At 59.8% G+C, this 19933-nt stretch overlaps 1 protein-coding gene across 7 annotated transcripts in view; it reads right to left on the minus strand.

Annotated features, from left to right (window-relative positions):
* HDAC7 (histone deacetylase 7) overlaps positions 1 to 19933 on the minus strand; it is a 35546-nt gene that overhangs the window by 7957 nt on the left and 7656 nt on the right. Inside the window, exons 1-17 of one of the 7 annotated variants that reach the window (XM_068561640.1) lie at positions 17712 to 17802; positions 12071 to 12121; positions 8668 to 8855; positions 8442 to 8499; positions 8036 to 8147; positions 7359 to 7474; positions 7011 to 7136; positions 6534 to 6625; positions 6256 to 6351; positions 5939 to 6119; positions 5540 to 5736; positions 5118 to 5291; positions 3740 to 3959; positions 2339 to 2472; positions 2055 to 2175; positions 1746 to 1795; positions 410 to 517 (exon numbers count right to left, since the gene is read on the minus strand). In XM_068561640.1, the coding sequence (XP_068417741.1) occupies positions 410 to 517; positions 1746 to 1795; positions 2055 to 2175; positions 2339 to 2472; positions 3740 to 3959; positions 5118 to 5291; positions 5540 to 5736; positions 5939 to 6119; positions 6256 to 6351; positions 6534 to 6625; positions 7011 to 7136; positions 7359 to 7474; positions 8036 to 8147; positions 8442 to 8499; positions 8668 to 8855; positions 12071 to 12121; positions 17712 to 17763 (2076 nt within the window). In that variant the 5' untranslated portion in view covers positions 17764 to 17802. Of the gene's footprint in view, positions 1 to 409; positions 518 to 1745; positions 1796 to 2054; positions 2176 to 2338; positions 2473 to 3739; positions 3960 to 5117; positions 5292 to 5539; positions 5737 to 5938; positions 6120 to 6255; positions 6352 to 6533; positions 6626 to 7010; positions 7137 to 7358; positions 7475 to 8035; positions 8148 to 8441; positions 8856 to 12070; positions 12122 to 17711; positions 17803 to 19933 lie in introns of those variants that run through there. The other 6 variants (XM_068561639.1, XM_068561641.1, XM_068561636.1 and 3 more) reach the window with 6 other exon arrangements.

The following is a 19933-nucleotide window of genomic DNA, read 5'->3' on the forward strand; positions in this document are numbered from 1 at the left end:
CCCCCGGAAGGTGCCCAGCCCAGAGCAAATGAGCAAATGAGCGCCAACCCGGTCTGTAAAACCTCAGCATCACAAACAGGCGCTCTGCCAACGCACGGGGCTCCCGAGAGGCCCTGCAACTTGCCCATGGTCACACAGCGGGTCTGTGTTAACCGATCCTGGATGATCATGACCCTGTCTCTCTTAGAGATTACAGGGCCGGGGCACAGTGGCTTGCCTCCCCACCAGACAACAGGAGCCTAGGGTTCAGATCTCATCTTGGTCCCCAGAGCTCTCAATTTCCCTTTCGAAACCCTGTGGTGATATCCAAGAGGAATGTGATGCTGGGTGTTGGGTCTGGCCTTCCCCGCTACCCCATCCTCTGCCTCCTTCCTCCGTGGCTTGCCCACCCTCCGCTCGAACCTCCTACCTTTAGCTCTCGGGAAGCCACTTTGAAGGCGAGGTCAGTGACGCTGCCGGCAGCCCAGCGGGCCGCATTGGAGGAGTGCAGCTCGTTCCAGATGGTGTCGGTATCCACCTGCGGGGGCCAGAGTCAGGGCCCGCATCATCCAAGGCCTCCCACGGCAGCCAGGGCCCGGGGGGCGGTGCCCACCCCACGGCCAGGACCCCAGGGGCAGGGAGCTGGGCAGACGGCGCTGCCGCCCCACTGCCCCGCCGCCCAGAAAAGCAAGGCCTCCCGTGTCCCCCAGTCCCGGCACGACTTCTCCTTCCCAGCTTCAGTCCATATCACCAGCCCGCAACTGGCCAGCACTCTGCCGGCAGCATCGCGCCTGCCCCCCGGTCAGAGGAGGGGGCATGGCGTTACCTGGGCGGGACTTGGGGTTTGGGCCTGGAGGGGGTTTTAAGCCCCAGCTGACTCTGCTCAGGCCCTCGGGACCGTCGGAGCTCGAGGGGCCGTCTGCACCACTGTCTTCCACTCGGGGCCCCTAGCCCAGGCTGGGAGGCCCCCCAAACCCAGTCCCTGGGCCTCAAGGCTAGGGAGGGGCCGGGGGGCGTGATGGGGAGATGGGGAGGGCGAGGCGGACCGAGAGAGGCGAGGAAGGCAGAGAGAGTCGCAAGAGGCTGGAGAAAGAGAGAGAGACAGAGACAGAGAGGGAGCGGAGGGAGGAGAAAACAGAAGCAACAACAGTTGGAAAAATCAGAAAGTGGCAAGAAATGGGAAGTCGTGAACAGGGCGCTGACCGGCTCCCACGCAGCCCCCCAGCGACAGCTCCCATTTCCCTCCAGGACCGGGCCTCCGTCCCCTGCCTCCACACGCCCGGTTTGGTTTGCGCAGGGACCTTTTGAGGGGAGGAGAGCACTGCCAGGAGGCAGAAGTCCCCAGGCAGGGTGAGAGGGAGCAGGGAAAGCTAGGGCGTGGGAGGGACAGGCCTGGGTCGCCAAGGACACCAGAGGCATCCCCACAGCCCCGGGCCGGGCAGCCCACTCCAGGGACGCAAAGCAGCCTGGAGGCCAGCGCGCTCACGAAGGGAGATGAGCCCCAGCCCCGGGCTCGGCCCTGCTCTTTGAGCCTCCTCAACATCCACCAAATGCCTTCGAAGTGTGAGGGATGGGACTCCACCCTCAGGAGGACACGCCCGCCACAGGGAGCTTCCAGCCGGCACAGGGGCACTACGGGAGAGCCCCTGGCCCACGGGGCCCGCAGAACCACAAGAACAAGCAGGCAGGGGCTGGGCCTGGGAGGACGGAAGGGAGGAGGTCTGAGAGCCCGTGGCCACGCGCGCTCGAGCCCTCGGCACACTTACCCCAACGCCACCGCAGGGCAGCATCACGAACATCCGCTGTGCCAGGAGCCCTGCGGGGAGAGGTCCAGGTGTGTGAGCTGAATCTGCTCAGCCTCTGGCCCGGCCGGGAGCGGGGAAGCTCTGAGAAGAGGGCCAGGTGGGGTGGGCAGGGAGGGGTGGAGGTGGGCAGCAGAGGGACGAGGGGCGGCATGGGGGTGTCCCGGACGCTGGAGGGACAGGCTGGGCGGAGCTAGGACTAGAGCACAGGGGATGCTCAGGCTGGGTGAGCCAGGGGAGGTCTGGGGGCCCCAGGCGCCATCGGTCCCCTACCTGCCAGCTTCCCATTGTCCAGTTTGAGGCGGCTGAGCGGGTTGGTGCCATAGAGGAGCACGTGCCGCTCCGAGTGCACTGACTGCAGCTCCTCCAGGGAGGCCTTCCGGCCCCGTAGAGACTGAGAAAGGACCCACAGAGCTCCTGAGCCCCTGCAGCCCCTTCCCTGCCATTCCCACCATCCCACCGCCCCTCATCTCACTCTGGCTCCAGGGCCTCTCAGCCCCTTCCCTTCCGTGACCCTCACGTCCTCCGATCCCACAGCCCCTACCCTGCCTCCTTACCTCACACTGGCTCCGGAGCCCCCGCTCCAGCAGCCGGGACCAGATGCTCTGGATGCGGCCTGCGTGCTCCGGGTGCCTGCTGTTGTCTCCGCAGGAGCACTGGTGCTTCAGCATTACTGAGTCATAGACCAGCCCTGCGGAGAGCAGGGGTCAGGGCCAGGGCACCGGGGAGTCCCCACCCCCAGCCCCCCCTGGAGCCAGGCCGGGCACGCCCTCCACACCCCCGCACAGCCCCACATGCCCCATCCTGCCCCTCGGAGCCCGTACGCACACCCCCAGCTGCTTACCCAGGCAGCCTTGGGCACCTCACCCACACAGCACGCCGCCCCAGCCAGCACAACTGCCCCAGCCACCGCCTTCCCGACTCACTGACCCCCCTCACGTGGCCCGGGGACCATGACCGTGACCTCAAGAGCTCAGAGCCTAACAAAGGGAGGCCTGATGGCAGGGGCTCGCACTGGATGTCATGACCCAAATAGGCGCCCCCATACTGGGAGCTGGGAAGTCCACAGTGGGCCATGTGACAGGACGGATGCAGTTTTGGGGAAGTGACTGTTTCAGCCTGACCAGCGGGACGCCCAGAGGAGGGCCCTGCACACTGCCAGTGGGAGGGTCACTTTCAGAACATCTCAGGACATCAGGATCTTCAGAATGCTTACAGCATTTGACCCGGGGATGCCACTCCTTGAGAGTGACCCTCGGGAAACAATCCCAGGGATAAGGGGAGATTTACAGAAATTTACAAGGAAATTCAAATGAGGAAAAATGAGTAACCACCTAACTGCTCAACCAATAGGAAATCTTTAAACAAAAATACTGTGATGACATACTGTAAGATCTCATTTTTAAAGTTTAGTTATATCACAAAGTGTTCATGATGTGCAAATATGAATAAAGCAGGGTACAAAATGTAGCCACAAAATGTACTGTATGTGGGATTTATAGATGTGGCTAAAACAAAGCCTGGCCTGAAATATGGCAGCATTTACAAGGGGTTGCCTCTGGGTGGTGGGATACTGGCTGGTGATTTTTGTTCCATTCTTAGGCTTTTCTGTATTTTTCAAAATTTCTAAAATGCTCTTGAGTTATTTTCACAAGCAGAGCAACAATAATAAATATCATTTTTGAAGGCCCGGACTAGCTGTCAGGAGACCTGAATTCTTAGCTTGGCCTGACTGCCAGCTTGCTGTCCCCTTCGATTTCCTGAGCCTGGGTCTCCTCAATTGTAAAATGACAACAACCAGTTGTTCCACGGGACACTGGGGGGATCTCGTAAGACTAAGAAAGTGCTCTGTGGCCTCGAAAAATGTCCTGAGTGAACCATGACACAGACGTGGTCCTCTGCCCCGAGCCCCCGTGTGCCCCCAGCCACTTCCTCCTGCCCTCCAATCCGGGCCTTACCTGTGGTGAAGGGCAGGGTCCGGGCAGGGGTCTCTGAGCTGGGCAGGACACGGGCCTGGCTGGTGGGCTCTGGGGTTGGCAGTGAGGCAGGCGCGGCTGGGGACGACTGAGCCCTGGACAGAGGCCGGTGACCGCCCTGGGCCAGGGGAGGCAGCACGGAGTCCCCAGTGGCTCCCCGGGGGAGCCGCCCGGCCAGTCGCTGCTGCTCCCAGAGGTACACCTGAGGGACACAGGGGTCTCAGTCTCCAGGTTCTCAGGACCCTGCTCCAACCGCCTCTGCCCACGGCCTTGGACACCTCCAGGCAGGCCCCTTTTCTGCAGAAGCCTCTGGCCCTGCCTCCCAGCTGGGCTCTGGCCTTTGAGTCGCTGAGCTCCCTGACCCCACCAACCCCCCGAAAGGTTTGCACCCCAGACTGACCACCCTATTCCACCAGAGCTCCCTGGGCCCTCGAGACTCCAAGGCGAGAACCTGGGTGAGGGGCCTCAGGCTGGCTCTGACCAGGATCTCCTTGTCTCCAAGGACTGCCAACCACCCAAGGACACAGGGACCTGCGTGAGCCTGCACATATGTGGCCTGCTACCACGTGTTACGGGCTGAGTTGTGTCCCCTCCCACCTCATATTTATGGTGGAAACCCTAACCCCCAGTCCCTCAGAATGCGACCTGATTTGGAGATAGGGTCTTTACAGAGGTACTCAAGTTAAAAATGAGGTCGTTAGGGTCAGCTCCAATATGACTCTTGTCCTTACGAAAAGGGGAAATTGGGACACAGACGTGGACAAGAAGGAAGACGATGTGCAGACCCAGGGAGAAGGTGGCCATCTACAAGCCAAGGAGAGAGGCCTGGGACGGCTCCTTCCCTCACAGCCCTCAGAGGGAACAACCCTGCCAACACCTTGATTTCAGACCTCTAGCCTCCAGAACTGTGGGAAAATAAGCTCTGTTGTTTAAGCCATCCAGTTTGCAGCACTTGTTACAACAGCTCCAGCAAACCAATACCCCATGGCTTGACTTGCACAGTTGAAGGGCTGAGCCCGCCTCTGCCCCACCTCCTGCCCTAGCACCTTCCTGGAAACAGTACAAGCGGTCACAGGGGAGAAGTCCTAGGGCAGGAACGTGTGGGGCTCTGTGAAAGGCCAGTCTCGCTGCTGGACGAGGGACACGGCTTCACCCTGAGATGGGAAGGCTGCTGGAGGATGCGGCACGTGTATGTGCGCACGTGTCTGTCTGTCTGTAACTTGCTGTGGATTTGGCAGAGGAACTGTGGGTCCCAAGAGCTGTCCCCTGCGCTGATATCCTATCTCCCTCCCTTCCATCTTTACCAGGCCCCAGAGTCTCCTGACTACGCCTTCCGAGGGGCAGCTGGGCACTACCATACCTGCTGGTGCTGCTGGAGAGGAATAGGGCCTCTGGCCTCATGCTGCCCATGGCTGGACTCCCTGTGCTCCAGGCCGTCATCCCCCAGCGGCCCCACTCCCCCGCCGTCTGTCTCGAGGTCCTCAGCCGAGGGTATCTGCCGCAGTCGGGGCTTCTCACTCGGCTTGGCTGGCCTCTGGGGAAGGGAGATGCGAGCTGAGAGACATGCTGGGGCAAGGACTGTGCGGTGGGGAGTGGTGGGCTGGGCGAGGCGGTCCCTCATCCTGCTGCGACTCCAGTGGCCGTGCAGCCCTGGGTCCCCAGGAGCCACACGTCCTCCCTCCGACCCTCCAGATCTCTGCCCCTCCTAAGTCTCCCTTCTTTCAGCCCCCAGGGTCCCAGTTTAGCAACCCCTCACCACCTCCCCTACCCAGTTCCACTCACCTTGATCAGCTGGACGTGAGGTTTGAGCCGCTCCAGGCGGGGCTGCAGGGGGCCCAGCAGTGGGGGGGCAGTGGCGCTTGGGGGCAGGGGCTCTGAGCGGGTCCGGCTCAGCGGCCGGTGGAGGCCTGACCCGGAGGGCCGCTCGGTGGTCAGTAAGGACTGGGCAAAGTGGAAGGGCAGGGGCCCAAGCCCGGGCACTGGAAAGAACGGGGTGGGGGGCATAAGGAGGGAACCACAGGCAGGAGCAGAAGGAAGCAAGGGCGGGGAGGGGTGGGGCGGGGGGAGGGGGCGAGCCAGGGACTCAGCAGGGAGACGCACAGGAGGAAGGGACCCTGCCCACGCTTGGCTCTCAGCAGGGTGCAGGGATCCAGCCCCTCTCCTGCAGAAGCTGGGACTCACCAGTCAGCAGGGGGGCGTGAGAGACCGAAGGATCCAGCAGGAGAATGGGCTGCAGGCGAGAGGGCAGGGCGCCTCCAGCCTCGGGCTCCAGGCCGTGGGGCAGGAAGAGGGGAGCATGGGGACTCGCCAGGACTGGCCCCCGAGGGCCCAGAGTCGCATGGGTCCTGCGGTCACCATCAGCCTGGAGGAGAGGTGGGGAGCATCACAGGGGAGAAGACCCCAGTAGGGAGACGGTGAAGGCCATCAGGTGGGGTGTAGGAGAAGGGAGAGAGAGATCTCAGGCGCTTGGGGTGGGGGAGGGCGCCTCAGCCACTCACCCTGGCAGGGGCGGGCAGCCCCAGCGTGATTGTGGGCAGCAAGGCGAACGGGGCCAGAGAGGTCTCCTGCAGCCGCAGCCGCTGGCCCAAGAGCGCCTGCCATGGGAGCAGGGCAGGGGTCACCGGTCCCAGACCTCCACCCCCGGGCACGCCTTCCCCAGAACCCCCAGGACGCTCCGGTGGGGGATGCCCAGACCCTGCGGCCCCAGCCTGGTCGGGCCGCCTGCTGAGAGGAGCCTCAGAACTGCCCCCGAGAGCCCAGCCTGGCAAGGCCTTACCTCGGAGCCCAGAACCGGGTTGGGGCCGTGCTCGCTGTCATTGGGGGAGCTGCACCCTGACGCCGGCGTGCTGCTACTGCTGGGGGAGGAGTCTGAGGGTTGGGGAGAGGGGGACGTGCAGTCAGGGGCCAGGAGGCGGGGCCAAGAGGCGGGGCCAGGAACAAACCCCTTCCCCAGTGGGCGGGCTCCGCTTCCTGCTTTCTTCCCAGCAGGGCGGGCAGAAGGGAGGCCGCTACCAGTCTCCAGTGCCTTTGGACACGTATTTGTTTAGCGTGCCCCTTCTTCTGGTCAGGCGGCAGCTTAGCCAACAGAGCAAGGGGGCGGGGGGTTGAGCCCCAACTCGCCCCCTGGCGAGTGTGTAGGACCCCCCCCCCCCGACAGATACCCATGGCAGCCCTGAGGCGGGCATCCCTTGTCTGGGTGGGGCCTGACCCAGAGGGACCGGGCCTGCCACCCGCCCACCGCGCCGGGCCTCACCGCCGAGGGTTTCTGCTGGCCGCCGCCGGAGGCTGGGCGGGGCGCTCTCCTTCCGCAGCAGCGGGTTCTTCCTCCGCTCCAGGGACTTCTTGGGCTTGTAGCGCAGCTTCAGGTTGGGCTCAGAGACTGTGGGAACACCGACGTTACGAGGCCCACACCCACCCCCCCGGTCTCCGGCCTACGCCCTCCCTCCCAGTCCTCTCTGAGAGAGGCCAGAGAAGGCAGTGCCAGAGAGAAAGCCACCGGGTGCAGACTGTCCCCCGCCTAGCCAGGCCCCCCCTCCCTGACCCTCATCCAAGGCCCTTCCCCCTTTCCCCTGGAGGGTCCCTGCCGGCCTGTCCCACGCACCTGTCTTACGCAGAGGGAAGTGTTCTGGGGGGTCGCTGGGCAGGCCGGGAACAGGAGGCAGGAAGCTGCTGAGCATGGAACGGGCAGCTCCTTCCGTCTCCAAGGGCTCAAGAGTTCTGTGGAGTGAGTGCCAAGGCTGCTTCAGAGGGGCAGGCATGCCCAGAGGCCTGGCAGCCATCTCATTCCACCCTTTGGGACCTGCTAAGGAAGGCAGCAGCCCGCAGGGTCAGGAAGTGCCTCGCCGGCAGGAATAGCGGCCATCTCCAGGTGGCAGCATTGGGCCACCCATCCTGCCAGCAGCCCACTGGTGATGCCGCCCTCGGACCTAGGCATAGGAGCCAGGGTCCCGGGGCTTGGGTAAGGGCCAGACTCCTGTTCTAGGAATCAGGATATTTTTGTGCTTAGAGGAAGATATAAAGAGAAAAGAAAGCTAGCGTGGTGTGTGTGTGAGAGTGTGTGCGACAGGCGGGGGAGGAGAGAGAATTAAAGGACAAGAGGGTAGGTTATCAGTTGGGAGAGGGGTTCGGGGGAGGCCTTATGATTAGAAGTGAGGGGTGAGGACCAGGTGATGGGCAGCTGGGAGGAAGAGGGGGCGGGTGTATGTGTGCTCACAGGTTGCCATCCAGGGAGGAGGGGCGCAGCAGGGACACGAGGGATCAGGTGGGAGAGGGAGTTACCTGTAGGGAACGCTGGGGCTATTGGGATGGACCGTCCTCTCTAAGGCTGCCTGCTGTTTCTTCAGAATCACCTCTGCCAGCTTCTGTTTGACCACACTGCTGGCTACGGCACCTGCAGGGGCAGAAATCATCAGTGGATTGGGGGTGGGTGGACTGGTGGCCTCCCTGGAACATTCTCTGCTCGTTGCCCTGACCATGCCCCCAGGACGAGGCATCCCAGGGACCCCTCAGGCAAGAGCCAAGCCTGAGGCCCCACCCCTTCTGTGAAGCCTGCGGGTCCCCCTTCACCCCCACCTACATTCACCGGCAGTGCCCAGCAAGCAGAGGGGGACCCAGGCTGGCATTCCCCCCTCCCATGCCCACACAGGAGGCCGTGGACACCGGCTGGGGAGGCCGCCATGCTTACTTCGCTTGCTCTTGTCCTTATTGAGAAGCTGCCGCAGCTCTTGCTCCTGCTGCCCCACCTGCAACTCGGGCAACGGCGTGTCCATTGAGAGCTGTGGGGAGGGCCGGCCGCCCAGGGAGGGGCGAGGAGTTGGAGACGGAGGCGAGGGTCTGGGGAGGCTGAAGGGAGGGAGGGGTGCCGGGTCTGAGCTCGAGGCTGCTGCGTGCGTGGGGAGCTCTATCTTTACCCTCATGGTCTCCGCCGAGCGCTGGGTCTGCAGGCCAGCCAGGAAGAGGTGGTGGTGCAGGCGCTGGGGGTGCTGCAGGGCCAGCAGCGTGGGCTCCGGCGGGGGCTCCACCGGGGGCCGCTGGCCCACCCGCAGGTCCATGGGCTGGGGCTGAGGGCCTGGCGTGTCTGCGCAGGGCCTGGGGCAGCCTGAGCACACAGAGAGGGCAGGGTCGGCCGGAAAGCTCTGCAGGTGCACGGTTACCTAACCAGCCTCCTTCAGGTTCGCTTGACGATGGTAAAACACCCTCCAGGGACCTTTTCCTCACTGCACCCTCACCACAGTCCTGCACGGTAGTTATTTTCAAGTCTGTTTCACCCATGAGAAAGGAGGTCATATAAACTACACAGTTCGTCTATCGCTGGTGCTGTTTGGATTGAGCTTTCTGACTCCAAGCATAGAGTTTTCCACGAAATACGGTGCCTCTCCAGGCCAGGATTGGGGGCTGCAGGGATTTAGAGATGGGCTGAGGGCCCTTTAGTGATGCATTCTGGGCCCTGACCTCTCCTTCCCTTCTTCCCACCCTGGAAGGAGGACTGCGCCCAGCTGCCCTCTGATGAGCTGCGCTCAGACACAGCGATCGGACAGGCAGTCCCCCTTGTTCAGCCTCCAGCCCCAAAGGGCGTCCCAGGCCCTCTCCGCTGCCATCCTCCCTACTCTATCCCAGGCCGTAGGATAAAGGAGAGGTGCCACAAACCCACAGCCAGCTCTGGCCTGCACCCTGGGCCTGCACAGCCCACGTGCCCGTGGAGCCTGTGCCCGGGTACCCTCACGCCAGCTCTGGGCCTGGTGTGGCGAAGACAGCAACCTCAGCTGCCTCTTCTCGAGTGTCCCCTGCACCCACGCCAGGAGCACCCTGCCAGGGCTGTGGATGCAGGGGCTATTTATAACTAGCTGCCAGACCAGGTCCTGTGCCAGCACCGCCTGCTGGGCCAGGCTGGGCTCAGCAGCCAGAGATGTTCTGAGGTGCTCAGAGGTGGACAGTTATCCTGGAGAAGGGGAAGCAGGTGGGGCTGGGAGCAAGTGCCCTCAGACAGGGCACACAAGCGGGGAAACCTTTCCGGAGAGGCCTCCTTCAGCTCACCCAACGCCGGGCCTCCCGGATGGGGGCAGCCGCAGGCCGTCCTCTGGGCCTGAGCTGAGGACGACTGGCAGGACTGAGGAGGGCTGTGGCAGAGACCAGCTGGGGAGTCAGGACACGCGGCATCCGGGCCCAACTCAACCATTATCTTAACATCCATAGCACATGTGCACACTCGCTGCAAACGCTTTTACCTCATCACCCCCGTAGGCCCTGGGAGGTAGTTATTACTATTCCCACAAGAGGAAACTGAGGCGCAGGTGAGGGGACCTGGCCAAGGCCACCCAGCTCGGGGCACAGTGAGCTCGGGTTCCGTCCTGCTGAGGCCAGCACTCCGGCTCCATCTTCCCACTGACTTCCAGGAAGCCACCTCCCCCGCCCCACCCCCAGAGGGGTCTCTCACTGGGCAAAGGCAGAGAGGCTTGCAGCAGGTGGTCACTAAGCGGTGTCTGTTCTCACGTTCTCTGACCGTGAGATGGAGACGAGAGGAGCAGAGGAGGGAGACGCCCTCACGACTCTCTGGATGTCAAGAGACCGGAGCGGGTGTCTGGGCACCCGATGTGGCCAAGAGCAGGCAACGCACTGCTTTGATGTTCCCACCTCTTGTTCATGTGTCCACCCAGGGACCCCAAATTCTCGTTCTGCTTCCGTCTGGGCCTCTGATGCCATTGCACTCCCGCCCCAGGAAAGGTCTCAGTCTTCCCACGTCAGGTGTCCTGGCTTTCTGGGGTGACTCCCCTGGTGATGCAAGAGGGCCCTCAGGGCACCCAGGGCAGGCCACCCAGACTTCAGCCATACAGACTGGGAGCAGCCCCGTCCCTCTCTCCCAGCACTGCCTTGGCCTCCAGAGCAGAAAGCTGCTGGGAACATGGGAGGGGCTCTGCCTGCAATCCTGGCAACGCCCCTCAGGGTGACTCAGCATTTGGGGGTCTCCACAGCCTGATGCTAAGCCGGCTTCTCTCAGCTTTGCCTCCCACATCTGAACACGGACCCTCCCCCTCAGCCGTCAGCTCCTGTCCCGTCACAGCCCATGTACCTTCCGTCTGCTGAGCTTTAGCTCACAACGTCGCCCTGCTGGTGCCGTCCTCCTCCCTTGATTCTACTTTTCCAGCTCCTACGCTGACTTCCAAGCCCAGCTGGAGTCTTCCCTCTTTCCTGGACCCAGCCCAGTGCCCTGCGTCAAGCCCTCTTCTGGATTTCCATCACGCTGGCTGTTCTGTGCCCTGAAAGCACCGCCCAGGCAGGTACCGAATCTGAATTAAGCTCCAAGGGCAGGGACTTGGTTTTGCCTATCGCTCACTATCCCATCACCTAGAACAGTACCTAGCAAGCGACAGGCACCCAATAAATACTGTTTGATTCGATGAATAAATCTCTATATCCTCGGTGCCCTGGAACAGAGGTGGGGTTCATTAATGTTTCTTTTTCTTTTTCCAATTTCTGTCTTTCAATTTTTAGAAAATTACACAACTAGGAGAACTAAATAACAGTAGGTGGTGAACTTACTGTTTCTTGGATGGATGGACAAACTCCTTAATCAGCTGCCCCCTCCTTTGGAACTGGTCACATATCGCATTCGACTATTATTTCTCTTTTTACTTGTATATCTTGTCTCCCCACCTGCCTGTAAGCTTTTGGTGGCTATGACTGAATCAAAGAAGATAGCAGCCTTCCTTTCTCCCTGCCGTAGTTTGGGTGTCAGGTGTGCACCTTGCACCCAACAGGCCCTCGTCCGGTCCAGCCCCCGCCCCTGACCCATGGGCACGTCCTAAACCCTCCTCGTCCAGCACGGCCTAACAGCAGCGGGGGCAAGGAACGGTGAGAGACCCACGCAGAGGGGTCCTCTCCCTCCCACCCGAGCAGCACGAGGCATCTTCCCACCCCCCAGGGCTGGTGTGAGGACTGCAGAGCCTACAAATGAGAACGAGCCGCCTCGCCCAGAGCCCCCGAGGCAGGGGTCTGAGCATAAATATTAGCTTCCTACTTGCCTTCCTGTTTCACTGCACCAGCATGAACAAGAAGAGCATCCTGCCTTTCCTTTTCCTGTTGTGCTTCCCAGCTCTGGGGCCAGCCTGGATCCAGAGTTGCCGCTCTTATCCCCCCTCTTACCCCTTCCCCACAAAACCCCAACTTCGCCCCCTCCCCCAGAACCCCAACCTCCCAACTCTCTGGCCAATCAGCCAGCCACCCTTCTGAACCACCCCTCAGCTCCTTGCCCCCCTTCTGTCCTTTCCAGCCACATCTTCCACCCCCCACCACACTCTCCCTCAGGCCCACTCTTACCTGTGCCAGGGGGACTGGGGCAGTGGGCACCCGGGCTCACCTGGGTCCCATCTGTAGAGAGAAGAGAGATGGAGTGAAGCGGCTGCCGGGAGGGGCAGGGGAGGAGGAGGAGGAGAGAGGGCCAAGCCAGGCAGGTTGCCTGCTGGTCCCGGAGGCCCCAGTCCAGCCCGAGGGCACCTCCAGCAGAAGCTAACGGAAAAGACAAGACCCCACCCCATTCCTTTCCTCGAACTCCCGTGCCGCCTGAGAGCGATCCCCAGCTCCATCTTCCTCATCTGATCTTTCAAGCGGCTCAGGTATCTTGCTCTGCTGGAGCTCAGTCCACAGCAAGAAACTCAGGAGGCCCTGGTGTACGCAACGGTGCCCTCAGCCCTCCCTGATGTGCTCAGATACAATCTTCCTTGGGCAGCCAAACCAGGCTCCCCTAGCCCGAAGGGGGAGAAGAGGGCTGGGGGGAGAGGTGGGAGAGCACGGCTGGTAAGACTGCACTAAGGATGCCAGGAGGGAGATGGGGAGCAAGGGAGAGCAGGCCTGGAAGGGGAGCTGGGGCCCTCTCTGAGGCTTCCACAGTGCGGGAGGTACCAGGTCGTGGCCTGGAGGTCAAGTCAGATGTGGTGGGAGCTGTGAAGTGGCGGGTCTGGAATGCATAGCTCGAGGGCCCCACGGTAGGAACCCCTTTCCTCCTCCTGCCCCATCCTGGGTCCTGCAGCCTCTGTGCCCCCCGAGAAGAGAACCACTCAGCCTTTTTCGTGGATAACCTGAAAAAGAAGTCTTTCCGTCTGGAAATGGTCACCTCTCCCAGGCTCCTAGGCTCAGCCCAGGGCCCCTCATCCCGTTCAGAACCCATGGAACCCCATGGTAGGGCCGGTGCTGTCGGAAGCCGAGAGGCCAGGGGATCCCAGGGGCTGGCTGGGGTGGGGAAAGACAGAGCTGAGTCCTGAGGCCACCTTTCCCTCCTGCTGTCCCAGCTCAGGGCCAAGGGGATGGAGCCTGGAGCCTGGACGCCTCCTGGAGGGGGATGTGGTAGAAGCCCTCCTCAGGCAGAAGGGGTATCTTCCGAAGGACAACTGGCAGGCGCTGCACTGCTGCCTAAGGGGCAGCCCCAGTCCTCTTCCAGAAGCTGGAAGAGGAGAAGTCCCTGCAGGCAGGAGCCTCTGGGGGAGGCAGCAACTCTGGGCACAGAGAGACTCCCACCAACTGCCCTCAGACACTAGTGGCCCGCGCTTCCGATGACGACATTTGGTAGGGAAATGCCGCTCCACCTGTTCAAATGCTGCCCATTCTCTGAAGTCCGGTGCAAGGCCGTCTCCTCATGAAGCTCACCCTGACCGCCCTCCACTTACCACCCACAGCGCCCACTCTGTGCCCACCACCTCGACACTCCATTAATCAGGGTCTCTGCGGTGTCACTGCTAAGCCATGCTCATCTGCTCCTAACACCTTGCTGGGCACCTGGCATGCTCTGTTAGGAACTGGCGACTTGAACACAATGACGCTCCCCTGGCCCCCTGCCTAGCACATGGCATGCGTGCTTCTCAGGGTTTGTGAGCCTCAGGGAACAGGAGTACGGGAGGCAGCCTCCCCTCCCCAGGATGTGGTAGCCCCCCACCCTGGACTCTCTTAGGACCTCCCCTTTCTTCTGCGGGACCTGGTCCTCCAAGAGAGGTTTCTGAACTGGGCTCCCGGGTGCAGTCCCGGAGACCGTGTCTGGCCTGGGGTCCTTGGCCTCCAGTCCCTACCTCCTGGGAATTCTCCCCTAGCTCCCTCGGTCCCTGCCTGAGGGCTGGCCAGCGGCTCTCACGCGTGGGAGCACAGCCAGCTTCTCTGTGCCCAGCTCCCCTGGTAACCATGGATTCCGGACACTGTGCACCCTCTGGATAGGACAAAAGCTAATGGCCCTGGAATCTGTAGTGTTTGTTACGGGGCCCAAAAGGGATGTTCTGTGATGATGATCTATGGTGATATAAACTCTGTTCAGAAAAGGTGTGTGTGTGTGTGTGTGTGTGTGTGTGTGTGTGTGTGTGTGTGTGTGTGTGTGTGTGTGTGTGTGTGTGTGTGTGTGTGTGTGTGTGTGTGTGTGTGTGTGTGTATTGCCGACAGGGGCAGCTTCTAAAAGCAATGCCTCGAAAAAGTTCTGCTTCTCCTCCAACCCCCTAGGTTTGTACTGAGAGCCTTTGGATTCAGAAGAGCCCAGAGCAAGAGAGATAAGATCTGGGGACAGCTCTCCTGTGTACCAGAGAGAGGAAAGTATCTAAAGGCACCCAGGCAGCGGCTGTACTGAAACCAGAAAGCGGCATCCCAGGCTTGGGGATGAATCTGGGGACCCCTCTTCTCATCAGCGCCTCTCAGAGCGCTGTTACCACTAATCTGGGGTCAGACTGAAATAAAATCAGGAGTGAATGGACCCAAGGGACAGAAAACACTGCGTAGGGCTGGACCCTTCTCCACACAGCTCCGGACCTGGGTTTAGAGCTCTCATTTCTGGAATCCTGGCCACCCCCCTATTTCTATCTTCTTTGGAAGCAACTCTAGTCAGGCTGAAGAGGCAGTTTACCTCGTGCTGAGGTTCCTATCAAGTCACCTTCCCCAACCAGACACCTGATCTTACCCAGAAATCCCACTCTAATGGGTCCACCCCGGCCCTCAGCAACCTCCAGGGCAGACATAAATGCCACTCTTCTGTCCCCTAAGCACAAGCTGGCCTCCCACTCCTCCCTTATTGCCCCAGGCCCTCACCTGCCCAGCAGATGTGACTGGAAACCCGAGCCCGGCCTGACCACCTGCTCTCCCGGTGCTGCCAGCCCTGCATCGGGGAGGGCTTCCCCAGGAGCAACGCCACCCACAAGCCCCCTCCTAACGCCGCCTCCGACGTCTTTGTCGAGGCTGTGTCCCCCTCCCTGGTCTCCTGAGGAGCTGAAAAAGGAGAAGCAGGCAGACCCAGGCCCTGCAGGCAGAGGAAAACAGGCAGGAGCAAGAGGCCAAGCCCTGGGTCCAGGGCGGACTCCCTCCACCCCCCACCCCGCCCTCCTCAGCTCGGGTCTGCTTCCCCTGACACGGGCAGACCAAGTTTGACTTCGTGGGGGGCTGGCAAAGAAGACAAAGCTGGGGGTGAAATGGCTTCAGGAAGGCCCGAGAATAAATAAACAGAAGAGAGAACATCATGGCTGCCTGACTCTCTGACACAGAGAGAGGACTGTGCAGTGTACATTGGATCTGATGGGGCTTTAGAGATTTGCAGGCCAACACTCTCACTTCCCAGGGAGGGAAAGAAAGAGGGCAAGGGCCTATGTCATGGTCACCCAGCAGGTCAGTGGTACAGCCAGGCCGGACCAGACCAGTGCAGGGGGAAACCGAAGAAGCTGATCCCCAAAGCAGGTACTAAGTACCTCTGTGTGAGGTCACTGGTCCAGGTCTCGAAGGGATGGAAAAGTGAATAAAACCTGGTTCTCACTTTAAGGAGTTTAAGGTACAGCCCACAGTTTTTTGTTTTTTGTTTTTTTAATTGAAAAGTATACTACTTGCAGTATACTAATTATTTCAAAGTATACTTTGAAATAATTCAAAGAGCCCCTGAAAGTATGAAACCAGAAGTTTCTCACTCATCCAACTCCCTAGAACTTCCCTCGACTCAACCCCTTTTAACAGTTTCTTGTGTTCCCCTTCCAGAAATTCTCTGCTGGTTATTAATTCTATTGCTCATTATCTTGGCACCAAGCTGCTTATTACTCAGATTTATCCAGAATCCAGTGGGCTGCACGCTGGCTGGAAACTCCTGCCCCATGAAGTAATAGAAGCAAGGGTCCACAGCACAGAGGACATTGGCTTTGAGGTCAGATGGACGTGGGTTCAAACTCTGACTCCCTCAGTGACCGGCAGGGAGAGCCAGGGACACGTTGCAGCCTGGGCAAGCCTTGGCTATGCCTCTGAAATGAGAGGATAAGAATATGGACTGGGAAGAGGTCGTCTGAGATGAGCAACGCTGTGTGTGAAGCAGGGAGCACACGGTGGGTGCTCCCGCAATGGTCGTGATTCATACTGCAGCCTCCCTCTGGCACAAGCATTTCAGTGTCTGGTACCACCTGTGTCCTCCCCTCGTCTGCCACAGTCCACTTTCTCCCAGATGTATTCCCGGTCCCATCTCTTAACCCGACTCTCCCAACCACAGGCTCTTCTCTTTCTCCTCCATCTGAACTTCTGTAAACTAACACTTTACTGTGTGCCAGGAGTTGTTCTAGGTGCCCCACGTTTGCTAATTCGCCTAACCCTCATGACAAACCTATGAGGTGGTTACTGTTTTTATCCCCATTATATAGATTAGTCAACTGAGGCCCAGCAGTATTAAATAACTTGTCTGAAGGCACATAACATGGGAGTGGCTGAGCTGGGACTCGAGCCAGGCAACTGGGCTCCAGAATCCATGTTGTCAAGCAATCCTCTCCGCTGCTGCTCCCCAGCACTTCCACTCCCACAGGCCAGCGGGTGGACAGCAAATGCAGGACCCGGCAGGGCACAGGGAAAGATCAAAAAGTCCCATAGCCCCCCAGAGACCCGAACCAGCGGCAAACTCCAGCCCTGCTGCAGGTTAGAGGGCAGACGCTGCCTGTTCCACCTTTCGGCCTCCATGAAGACAATCCCCCCATATCGCTTATAGATAGCAACTGCTGACTCCGCAGATTCTAAGAAAGGATTTCGTACTATAGGTGGGAACAGGGGCCAGCGACCGACAGGATGGGGGCTTGGAGGAACACTGGCTTCATCTTCCAGGCGGTCGGGGGCCCTGCCCCGTCCCTTCTTTAGATGCTCCCGCTGGGCGGGCGGGGCGGGCAGAGGCTCAGCTCCCAGGTGAGCGGCCTGGGATGTGGACCTGCCCAGACAAAGGCCTCCAGTCAGGCCGAGGCAGGGGGCCGCCGCTCTGCAGGCTCAGCAGCTGTGCGCCAGGCAGGAGGCTGGACGTGAGGGCCGCAAGGCCGGCCCTCCGCCTCCGCAGCCAGCATGCCCCTTTCCCCGCGCCTGGGGCCCTGGGGCAGCTATTTTTAGCTCTTGACACCTGGGTATTTTGCAGCCGCAGGATGTCCGGTTTGGAGTCTCTTTCTGGGAATCCCACATGGGGCAGTTGTAAACAGCCCCACGCAGCGGTGGCCCGAGCTGGGAGCTGGCACCCCCCTTTCTGCTGTTTGAGATGAATCAAACAGGAAGCAGACGTAACCATGGCAGCGGCAGCTTGAGCTCCCTGGGGGTGGGAAAGCGTCCTCCCTGGCTCCTTGTCCCTGCCCCAAGTCCATTCCATTTTGTGGCCTCTCCTCACAGATGGCAGGGGGAGCTGGGCCGTTCTGAGTTGTGAGCGGCTGGCAGTTCCTGGGACTGGCGCTCTCTGGAGAGCCTCACTGCCCTCTGGCAAAGAAAAACAGAAGTCCCTCCAAGCCCGGCCCGCTCCCGCTCCCGGGGCCTCTCAGCCCACCACTCAAGTCTCCCCCGGCTGCCCTCTGTGAAGGTGGGAAGGGGAGGGCAGAGCCACTCGCTCAGGGTGTGCGGCACCCCTGAGCAGGCAGGTTCCCCCAGTCCCAGGCCCAGCCCCCTGGTCCAGCCTGCCCTAGGGTTTCCCAGGTCCCGAAAGGCCTCAAAAACCCCGGTTCCCACTTACCCTCACTCCCCTGTTCCAGGAGCACCAATCCCTGAAATAGGAAGTTCAGCATGATGTCTAACCACCATCTTTCCTATCATAAGCAAAACAGCCCGAGCAGTCAAGATGGGGCCCCCATCTGTAACACGGGGAGAAGAGTCGAGTTTCTATCGGCTTCTGCCTTTGTCTCTCCCCCTCCCCCACCCCCTGGTGCCCCACTTACACCAGCTGCTCCCTCTTAGCCGCCCGCCAGCCCCAGCCAGTCTTTCTCAAGGGCCAGCGCTTGCCCCAACAGGAAGCACGGTCACCGCCCCGGGGCTGTCTCAGAGCCGCTCCTTTCTCCCCTCTGAGGTCTCCTGTTCATGCCCTCGCCCTCACTGATCCCTCAGCTTCTGGAGACCCTGCTTCCCTGTGCACCCCACCTCTGCCTCCCGCAGGTTCTGCCTCTCCCACATGTGCCTTCCCGGCTCCTCTCACCTGTGCCACCCGCGAGGCCACTCGGCCCACTCCCGAGACTGCCAGGGAGAAGCTTAAGCTACGATATTAATGTCCATCATTATTATTTTATTATTAGCAGTAACTAGTAATATTAGTATGATCAACAACCATGTGCTGAATGCTTACTGGGTGCTGGTTACTGTGCTAAGCGTCTGACTTGCACCGTCTCATTCGGTCCTCACAACCACCCTATGAGGTCGATACTGCTACCATCCTCACGTTACAAAGGAAGGAAACTGAGGCTCAGAGAGGCTAAGAAACTTGCCGAGGTCACACAGGTGGTAAGTGGGGCTTCTGGGACTCCAGAACCTAAGCTATCATCACTACACTGGTGTTTACAGCTAGTCCCACCCACCGAGGTGAGGTAAGGCCACCAAGGGGCCACAGGACATAGTGCGGTCCCAACATCTGAAGGCCTGGGCGTGACTCACACGTTCCCACAGCGCCGGTACTCCATCCAGAAAACAACAACAAAAATAAAAACAGAATCCTCTCTGCCCGTGTCCCGCACATGCTTTTTCATGCCCAGGAGGCACTCCCCGACCCCATCCTCACTTCCTTTTTCATCTTACGTTTTCCCTGCTTTTTAAATGTACATATTACCATTGTATCATTTCCTGTAAGCTGCCCCCAGCAGGGTATAACTAAACAAGCAAACCCCCAGGTGCCGTGGAGGATCAATGCTGTGTGAAAGCACTCTGGAAACTGTCAAGCCCTGTCTAAAATGCAGGTTGCATAACCAGAGCAAGACACCCACAGAGCGGCTACCTGGGAGTGAATCGAATCCCCCAGGGAGGGGATGCTCTCGCACTCTCTCCACTCTCTCACACACCGGGGCAGGCCATGGGCAGGGATGGAGGCACCCACAAGTGCAAAAGGGAGCACCCACCTTCAGGGCAGGCTCCTGGGGACTAGGAACATAACCAAACAGCCGTCAGCACCCTTGGACCTGGGGCAGGGAGAGACAGAGGCCACAGCGAGACCTTGGCCTGCTCCATGGCCCGGGGCATCACGGATATGAGTCCGTGAATAGCAACAAGCTATGAATGCTGGCACTCACAGGGATGCCACATTAATATTCATGACAGTAAATACCAGATCCCCATCCCAGTTATGCCCCAGAATCCCACTCATTTTGCCTGTTATTTTTGGAAGATGGCAGAACTCTGTCGGGTAGATTCTCCAGGTGACATGATTCCCTTTTGTGGCCAGGGCTGCCCCTGAGACTCGCTCAGCTGGGGTTTTTCCAGACCACAGATCCAGCCAGGGTGCTTACACAGCTTTCAGGGAATTCAAAAGCCAGATGCATAGTCCTGGGTACAGATTTGGACAAAGCAGCTGTGAAGGACAATTTCTAGCCAACTGCGAATTCGATGAGATGAAAATTTACTGCACTGGAAGGTGGAGATCACTGACTGAAAAAAATGGCATACGTGGTATGGTCTTGTTTTGGTAAGAAGCACGATATATAAAGGCATGTCAAGAGATGGGAAGGTGTACACTGAGGTACTGTGGCAGTGATCTCCCATTGCTGGGATTGGGATGTTTCTTATTCTTTCATTTTTGCTCCTCTGTGTTGTCTGATTGTCTACGATGCACAGGAACTGCCTCTGTAATAATAAAACAGAACTGATGTGTATATGTACACCCACACAATATCAAGATGGCACTGCCAATGGGCGGCAAAGTCAGGATGCGACCTCTGGTTCCCGTGAGAACTAGGACATAGGGCTTTCACTGATTCC

The sequence above is a fragment of the Eschrichtius robustus genome, chromosome 13 (assembly GCF_028021215.1).
Source record: "Eschrichtius robustus isolate mEscRob2 chromosome 13, mEscRob2.pri, whole genome shotgun sequence".
NCBI lineage: Eukaryota > Metazoa > Chordata > Mammalia > Artiodactyla > Eschrichtiidae > Eschrichtius > Eschrichtius robustus.